Source organism: Idiotropiscis lumnitzeri, chromosome 11 (genome assembly GCF_059441095.1).
Source record: "Idiotropiscis lumnitzeri isolate Australia: NSW breed Sydney's pygmy pipehorse chromosome 11, RoL_Ilum_1.0, whole genome shotgun sequence".
Lineage (NCBI taxonomy): Eukaryota > Metazoa > Chordata > Actinopteri > Syngnathiformes > Syngnathidae > Idiotropiscis > Idiotropiscis lumnitzeri.
The window spans coordinates 477706-487010 of record NC_142401.1 but is presented as its reverse complement, the minus strand read 5'-3'; the positions used below and the strand labels follow the sequence as shown (position 1 = coordinate 487010).

Below are 9305 nucleotides of genomic sequence, written 5' to 3'. Positions count from 1 at the left end.
TTTCATTACAGTGCATCATCTCCAATGGCTTTATGATTAGAAGCCTTGGTTGGTGTGTTTCTGTGATTACTGATTTTACATTAAAGACACAATCATTTACAATTTCAAAAATGTCCCTTTACTGTATGTCCACCCCATCTTCTTGATTTGATATGATGGACTTAATTCTTTTCTGAATACTTTGGTGTACTTAATATTTTTTGGATATAAACTATGCATATCACTGGTGTACATTTCCAAAATTTGTTCTCTCTTTCCCGACCAAAAAAGTTGCCTCTTGCTTTGAGTGCACAAATATGCACAAGGTCTAATGAGACACACACATCCTCCCAAATGGATGTGCATCTTGCCATGCGTTCCCCATGAGAGCGATTGTGGATCCATTACCAATGTTGCCAATAAAGAGGTCCAACTGTGCAGTCAGCACAATACGTATAGGTGCTTTCTCAAAAACTTGTGTGCATTAGAGCCTCTTATTCCCATTTCTCCCCCTGAGACGCTTTTATGAATTTTAGACATTGTTGTTGCAGTCTGAGGTAAATAGACACTTCTTGTAAATGAAAAACCCTGTAAACAGAAGATTGCAGCACAAGTTGGTGGCTGGAGAAAACAGCACAAATTAGTTCATGTCGCCTGAATAAAAACGGCAAAGTGGAACGATGCAGTTTATTGTATGATATGATTTGTATGAACAATAAAACTCTGGTGAAAGGAAAAAATATGATTGTACATACACACATATATATATATATATATATATATATATATATATATATATATATATATGTATATATATTATACACACACACACACACCATCTATGGACAATTTAGTCGAACGTGCATATTTGTTGAATGAAAGAACAGCCAGTGACGGTTTGTACGCATGCGCATAAGGGAGCGGTTGCAAGACCTTTCGCTCTATGGACGTGTGGTGGCAGTAGAGCGTACAAATTCTAGTTTATACAACGAAGAAGAAACGTAAACGGCGCTGATTTTGAACTTTGTTGAAGAAAATGCGAACTGTAGGCAGGTGTGGCTCCGCAGCAACGGATTAGGAATTAACTCCATTTTTTTTTGTGAACGTTGCCTTAGCTAGTCCTTACATGTCACTGAAGTCACTACAAGGAAGCCGTTGCTGAGGTAACTACTTTGCTTTATTTATTTATGGAAATCTGCGAAACGTACCCATCGACGCTGAAGTCAACGATGTTGTTAAAACTAACATAAGCGCGATGTAGCTCATCGTCAACTGTGCAAAACACGACCATCTTTGTATCTTTGCCATATTAATGTACGGCAGCGCAATCATTTTATTTTGTCTAGTGTAGCGAGTCAGCGACTGGCCGCCTTAGCTTTCCTCGTATGCTCACGTCGCTTTCACAATGTAGGTTAACGTTGCGTCTCGCACAATGGAGTCGACAGTGATGAATCTGTACAACCAGTTCCTGAATTTACGCACCCAAGTGGACAGCCTGAATGAGAGCGTTGAGCCACGTAAGTTAACATTCATACAGTTCATTAAACATTGCACTGGTTTACCTATAGAAGAATACTCTCAATGATATGTGCTTGTTTGTTTTCTAACTACCTGTCCGCAATTTATTTTATATGAGGGGAATTGTATAATTGTAGTCAATCTTAGTCTTATACATGACATCAAGACAGCATAATCAGAAACACTGCCTCTTGCACAATTGCTGTGACTTGCACCACAGGCAACAACTATTTTCTTCTGTTATGTCATTAGAGTTTCTCCAAATGGCCATAAACTTTGAGGTCTGCCGAAAGAAATGGCTGCAGTCAGGCGAGGAGCTGCTATCCTGCAAAGAGACGTTAGCCAAAGTTGAAACTGAGAGGGGAGCATTGGAGGTAAAACTGAAGCATGCACGCAACCAAGTGGATGTGGAGATTCGGCGACGGCAGAAGGCTGAAGCTGTCCATGAGAAGCTGGTTTGTGACATTTCGTTCATGAAGCTCATGTTCGGTGGAATGTCCAAAGTCAAATAAGAGCAATTTCTTTTTCAACTTTAAACTGTCACCATCACAAAACCTTGTGCTTTTAAAGGAGATCTGATACCAGATGCATGTTACTCATCCCTAAAATGTGGCTTTATCCCTCTCATCTTGCCTCTAGGAGCGACAAGTACAGCTGATCCGGGACATGCTGATAACTGAGAACAGTAGCAGCATCCACCTAAGTGAGGAGCAGCGCTCTGCCCTGGCCTTCCTCAGTGCGCACTCCCAGGCTGCACAGGCTGCTAAGTCCAACCTTAACTCCAGCAGAAGGTTTGATTTTTCTGAACTGTGGTTTTCCCATTTGCATTTTTCTTTTTTTTACCGGAGATATACGTGTTTTATTGTAAATGTGAAGACATACATCATGTATGAAAAGTGTTGTTCAATATCCGTCATATGGCATGAAGTCCTTCACAGGAGAGGTTTAAAATAATGATGCTGGTTGTCTTGCAGGTTGATGACCATGGATCAATCAACCTCCATAATGTCAGACATCAGTTTTGATCAAACAGACGAGTCCATGGTACAGTTTTCCATATATTGTTTAACACTGCTGCACTTGTTGAAATAGTCATGCTGCAACTTATTCCCATTTCGTGTAGGGCTTTGATTCTTCTGTCATGAAGACTGTGAGACTGCAGAAACGTCCGAAACGGGTGAGTCTTCAATAATTCTATTCAGGTCAAATAGTCAACTGTACTCTTAAAGATGCTAAATAAATTAAAGAGTAAACCTGAAAGTATGAAATGTACCAAAAGAAAATATTAAGAAATGTTCTTGCTTGGTAGAGATTGTTTTTAAATCACATGGCTTTTCCTCATTGTTTTCCAGAAGGCAAACCATATAGCTACTGTATTTTTAAAGAAGCTATATCATGCTAGTTGATGTTTTCCACCGTTAATTATGGGCGTATATTGATTATAGATGACCTTTGACACAATGGCTAATAATCTAATTCCTTATGAAATCTGAGTAACTTTGGTGGCTTTTTTTTGTAACCCGAAAGTAAGATGCCTGGTTCACAAAAACCTCACCCCGCCGTATCCACACAAGTTCTTTTCTAGATTCGAGGAGCATTCAATGACCGCTCTCACAGTAGGACATCTCAAAATTACATCGAAAAAAAATCCTTCTATGCACCGCACAGCAATGACGAGCCATTGAGCACATTGCTATGTGGAAACATTTTAGAATTTATTTGACGTACGAAAATCAGAGCAACTGCAGGGAAAGTTTGTGAAAGGTGGCGTGTGTTTAGTCTGCAAGGTGCCGTATGGTTAAAGTGCGGAGCCGGTTGTTTTCTTGGATTGGCTTCGTGCTTAGAGAGGAGCAATGAGCAGCAATGTTCCAAGATGAGTGAAAAGAGGAAAACACCCGTTTGCTTGTGTTTTTAATAAGAAATGAGCATTTTAATACGGCTCAAAGCTCCGAAAGTTGATTTAGCTTAATTAGTGCTCCTTCCAAACTTCCTTTGTAATCCACAGCGTTCCTCTCGAAAACTTGAGGTTCCGCCGCAAGCAATGAAGAAACCCCGCTCGTTGGGTCGCGCATCTGATCGAGTAAGTATGCTTCATTATTAAGAATAACATTAACATTTATTTTTTTTTCTTTTATTAAACATTTCCTGAAAATGTCATCGTGTCCAGATAAATGACTCCATCGTTGCCAAAACCACCATCACTGTGCCGGTAAGTGGCGGTGCTGTCGAGGCCGTCTCCACCTTCGAGACGGTCGCCTACGGGACACGCAGCAGAAAGAAGAGTGGTAAGAAATTCCGGATAATTAATTTGAGACATGGGAACAGTTCTTAGAAATGCTTTTCACTTTCTATATCTTGTGCCGTTATTTTGCTGACAGTTGCCCAAGCGTGGGCTGAATCAACTTCTACCGAGTTGTCTGAAACCAACTGTGAAGCAGCCAGCACAGCAGTCTCGGATTTCCCAGCTCACTTCCAAACTCCCAAATCCAAGAGAGGAGGATCAGGAAAGCCGCATATCTTTGTCACCAAAACGGTGAGCCGTCACTATCGACTTGTTTCCACTGCGGTTCACTACAATCGATTTTAGCCACTCAATGTTGCTTTCTCTGACTCGCACCGTGTTATGCGTACTGCTACTTCCTTTCAAACAGCCGCGCAAATATGAGAATGACATTTTAATTGGCGACATTTCCTCATGACCCTTGTGAGGAGAAGCGGCTCAGATAATGGATGAATGGTGTGGCGTGTCAAAATAAAGACATTCGCCACTATCAGCTCATTTTTCATCCACTGTCCCCGCGGGGTGGCAAAGCGTTTTCTGACGAGGGACCCATTTTAACGCCCTCTGAGGCTTACATGACATTTTCGAAAAGATTCATGCCACGATCGGACAAATGTTTCTGATACATGGTGAGATGAATGTTTTGGGGTCTTTTATTCTAGTTCCTTTGAGGTTGCTGTTGTTTTGACATGGCACATAGTTGTTGTCCGCATAACGCCAGATGAATATCTGCACAATCATCATATTGTGGTTGTTGCTTCCATAAGCAGTTAAGCACAATCGCTCTTTCTGTTCCTTTGACTTTGTGTCACGCTTGTTTTTCTCCGCACTCCCACAAAGGTGATCAAATCCGAGTTCTGTGCGCCGTGTGGAAGAAGAACCAAGTTTGGCAAGATGTACCTTCGCTGTCAGGACTGCAGGATGGCGACTCATCCCGAGTGCCGCGACTGCTGCCCCCTGCCCTGCAATCCCGCTGCCGTCGGCACTCCCATCACGACTGCAGAGGTGCCGCGTGTCTTTCGTGTTGCTTCCCCGTATGCCTTCACTGGACCCTTTTCATTGACTTCATGTGCGCTCGCAGAGCACGCTGGCCGACTTTGCACCGGCCACTTCTCCAAAGATCCCAGCTTTAGTCATCTATTGTATCAAAGAGATTGAACATCGAGGCCTGCATGAGGTGAGTGAGCCGCTTTCTTGTTTTGTGGCCGTATGTATGAATTTTACATTGATATTTGGGTTAATTCCCAGTAGACTGTATCACGGCATGTCCTCTTCTTAGGTTGGCCTTTACAGAATCTCTGGTCAGGAACGTCAGGTGAAGGCGCTGAAGGAGAAGCTGATTCGCGGAAAGACACTGCCAGCGCTAAACAAAGTAGAGGACGTCAACGTCATCACCGGCGTTCTCAAACACTTCCTCAGGAACCTTCCTGAGCCGATTCTCACCTTCCGCCTCAACCAAACCTTCATGGAGGCAGCTGGTCAGTTTTCTCTGCCAATCCACCGTGTTCACCGACGAATTGGTTGAGATGAGGGGATGACAAAGGACGCATTGAAATTAATTTTGCACTTGATGCATGGGCGTGTACGACCCACACAATCATTTGTGTACAAAAAAAAAAAAAAAAATTGTCCCCGCTGATATTGTAGAAATTCTGGATGATGGGAACAGTCTCGCCTTGTTGTACCAAACCATCAGCGAGTTGCCACAACCGAACCGAGACACTCTGGCCTGCCTCATGATCCATCTGCACAAGTAACTTTCATTGAGTTTTAAAGCCTAACGTCCTCAACTCTGAGATTTTCTCTGCCCGACAGTCAGCATCCTTGTCATACTTTTCCCCCAGAGTGGCGAGGAGTGTGGATACAAAGATGGACGTGACCAACCTGGCCAGGGTGTTCGGACCCACCCTCGTGGGCCACGCTGTTCCGAACCCAGACACCATGACTGTCCTGAGTGACACGAGCAGACAGCCGCGGGTAAATTGAGCACGTCACATTCTGGAAGTCTGATCGTTGGCTTCGCAATTCATTTGGACTCGTTTTTCTTTTGCGTCCAGGTGATTGAACGCTTGTTTAGTATTCCGGCGAGCTACTGGAGTCAGTATGCGCATCCGGATAACGTTGGCGTGGAGGATGCTAACTTCACCGTGACGCCGAGTCGTGGTGAATTACAACATCAAGGTCGTACATGACAGTGATGATTACGTATTGAAACCGAACGTTGCCTTTTGTCCAAAACAAAACTCTGCTTCCAACTTGCATGAACTTCGCCTGGCTGTGTTTTGCAGTCAGCATACTTGGACCGCTGACGACTCCTGAGCACCAGTTGATGACAAAGACGCCCTCCTCCAGCTCGCTGTCGAAGCGGATGATGCGGACGCTGTCCAGCACCACCATGTAAGTTAGTTCGCGTACACGCTCACGCGTGTTGGAGGGTGCGTCAAATGTCACATAAATATCGACATTTTCACTTGGCTTGGAAGCTTTGCGTTCCTGTTTTAATTTACTTGAAGGAGTCTATTTGCAGCGTATAACGATTCACGCTTAATGTAGACCCAGTAGATGTTCTGCAATTGGCATCAAATTTGACTAGTAAAAAATATCATGAGGCATGAGTGCAATTGAAATGTTGTGGTGCTTGATGCATCTGAATGGGCTCAATATTCTAAAGGTGTTGCCCACCACCGTCTTTAGGTTTGCGGGCAAGAACAAAACAGCTGCTAACCCCCGAGGCAAATTCTTCGAGTCTCCACATCTGAAGTAACGGCCAACTGGAGTTTTGCAAATGACTTCTGTAGTACTTGCTGCAATAACAAGCTCCATTTCCACAAAAATGGGAGTCAAACTAACGTGCAATTGTATCTTAAGAATGCGTTCTGTCTATCATGTCTTTGTTTTTCCAATCAGATGAGTAGAAAACACATGAAGATTTTTTTCTACCTTTGATCTTCTTTTTATTTGTTAAGGACCAAAAACTGCTCTTGAGGTTCGGAGGCTTTATGACCGAGCTCACCCGTTAGAAGGCTCTTTTCTTCTTTTCTTTTCCATAGCGATGAATGTGTGGTTGTAATCGCAGCTTCCAGGTTGGAGCAGCATGTGGAAGTGGGTCAAAGGGAGAAAAAAATGAATGAGTACTTTGGTTTTAGAATCTTGTCATTGAGTGGAAACTTGCTTTAAAAACATTATTTTATGTTTGTTGTGTGGTAAGGATGATTCATAATCAGATGAATGAATACGCCCAAGAAACACTACTAATATGAACACTGAATGGGAATTCTGCAACATTTTGCACCGTTATCTATGCAACAAAGTGAATGAATGTACTCACCACTAGAGGCTGCTGTTGTATTACTCTTCTGCTTTTATTATGATCGTGCAATTGTGACTAACTACTGTCTGCGCTGTAACGGAGAAAAGGCACACTCGCTACTGACTGGACAACTGCTATGGATGCAGAAACGTCCTCGTCAGGCCTTGTGCGCCAACAGCATTTATACTGTATATGCATTTTAAATTTAGTACATTTTTATGCCAGCTGTCCCTTTATGTTTTATTTTCATCCCCAAAAACATTCCTGCTTAAAAAAAGAAATATCCACATTTGATTCAAATGAGTTGTCATTCTTTTGAATGAAATTGTTGGGAAACCAAGCCTGAGAAAGTATCATTCAACCAGTTTTGCTTCTTTTGTCAAAAATGTCTTCTGTCCTCCCGTTTGCCATTGGGAGTCTGAAAAGTACACACTCCTTGATTGATTAAAAAAAAATGCATGAAATGTCATTTTGTCTGTTTGGGTGTTCTTTCTTAATATGAGGTGATGCTTTTTGATGTTTTGCCTTGACACTGATGGACGGCTGCCAGGATGGCCGAGTGGTCTAAGGCGCCGCGTTCAGGACCCAGTCTCCCCAGGAGGCCTGGGTTCGAATCTCGAATTTCCCCATTGTGGGACTAATAAAGGGAATATTATTATTATTATTATTGTTTTTCCTGATCTCATTGCAAACTGAATTTGTGGCCTTTGGGCAGCTGTGCCGCCAAAATCGTCAAATATGAGCCAGCTCATCTATTTTTCCTCTTTATGTGCAGAAGAGACTCTTGAAAAATGTTTGCATTTCAAATGAACATTAATAGTTGATAAGGCTGAAATGAGGCCTCCAGTGTGTCGATGTGGGAACGCTGTGTTTATTTACGGCGTTTTCGTGCAGCAGAAGCTCGCCTGCTGCAGGCAACAAACAGCTGGCGGTGTGTGTGTGTGTGTGTGTGTGTGTGCGTGTGGAGCTCCCTCCATGTTGGAGCAAGAGTGCGCACCGTTCAAGCTGCGCTCTGCTGTGGGACTGCAGAGGCCAAATGAGTAACTGGTCCAATTAAGAGCGCTTAGATAAATTACAATGTAAGCTTGTAAACACACCACCACCACCACAACGACGACGCTATCAAAAGGCCTCCCTTTAAATAGCGATGTGCAGGAGAAGGCCACCCTTTCTGCGAGATGAATGCAATCGATGCACGGTTGTATTCTAAGCTTCATTTATTGATCTTACTGACTTTGCAGATTTTGTTGATGTTCGTCATCCTCCAGCGTTGTCGAACTTATATGACGGTGTGGCTACGCCAGTTTTCGAGCCAAGAAGTCGGTACCTGTGATATGACGACTCAATACGCTAGCCCCGTATGGCCTGAGACAGCAGGAAGACATTTTGACATTGCACAAACATGACATTTTGTGTTCAAGAAGTGTTGGATTTGAATTTGTAGCCGTTGAACGTATCGACTGCTGCCTTAGAATTTGTTGGTTTGTGCGACAAACGACGCAACACATGTAACATATAAACAAGAGTACAGCGCTGCAAGATGTTGCGTCATTTGCAGGCATGTAAGTCAGAAAAAAAATAGTGGTCCTACGAATTGGTTTCTACTGTTGGGAAATTTTGAAATCAATATGCGTTCTTTGCGGTGAGTTAAATGTAGAAAATGCTGCAAAACCAAACTGGACTTGACACGCTCACTGCAAATAATAAATGTGGGGCTTATTTGCCTTTCAGTGATCTCTCGCTATCTCTTCTTCGGCTCTATCGCGAAAACACACACACACACCGTCTCCACGCCTTTGAATCAAACTGCCATCTTAGCCATCTTACGCGTGGTCGATACCTTGTTACCACAGAGAAATCAATTATCTCGAGCAAGCAGCGGGCGTCGGCCGCAGTAATGAAAGAATGTTCATTCTTACCAGACAATGACTATGGTCATTAAATATGAATTTGTCATTGGCTGATGAGATTTATGGGGCCTGGACTTCATGTTGTCCGGCTTCATGTGTAAACTACGAGGAACTAAAAGGAAACGGATGATGTCACCACGATGATAATGAAGAAAATGTCTGCCCAAAATGTCACTGAATTGCACCTTGGGTATCGGGTGAGCTGGAGTTAACTTTTTGAAAGTGGGAGGATGCTGGAGGATTCAGAGAAAAACAACACAACCATCGAGATTCAAACCCGAAGGTCATTGTTGTGCCTCCTTGAAGG

The 9305-nt window shown here is 43.1% G+C and overlaps 1 protein-coding gene across 1 annotated transcript; it reads left to right on the top strand.

Moving 5' to 3' along the window:
- The first annotated feature begins 967 nt into the window (after nt 1-967).
- On the top strand, nt 968-7492 carry LOC148326626 (rac GTPase-activating protein 1-like). Its single transcript, XM_088308928.1, has 17 exons — nt 968-1142; nt 1391-1496; nt 1750-1952; nt 2137-2288; nt 2472-2541; nt 2621-2674; nt 3503-3577; nt 3665-3782; nt 3876-4030; nt 4619-4783; nt 4860-4955; nt 5058-5256; nt 5426-5531; nt 5623-5755; nt 5836-5959; nt 6067-6175; nt 6473-7492. Exons 2-17 carry the CDS (start codon nt 1412-1414, stop codon nt 6540-6542), a joined length of 1914 nt encoding a protein of 637 aa, XP_088165054.1. The 5' UTR covers nt 968-1142; nt 1391-1411; the 3' UTR covers nt 6543-7492.
- The last annotated feature ends 1813 nt before the right edge of the window (nt 7493-9305 follow it).

Coding starts and splice junctions, on each gene's coding strand:
- LOC148326626 (XM_088308928.1), top strand. CDS start 1,412: ATGGAGTCGACAGTGATGAATCTGTACAACCAGTTCCTGAATTTACGC. Junction 3,578..3,664: donor TGGGTCGCGCATCTGATCGA/GTAAGTATGCTT, acceptor CATCGTGTCCAG/ATAAATGACTCCATCGTTGC. Junction 5,756..5,835: donor ACACGAGCAGACAGCCGCGG/GTAAATTGAGCA, acceptor TTTTGCGTCCAG/GTGATTGAACGCTTGTTTAG.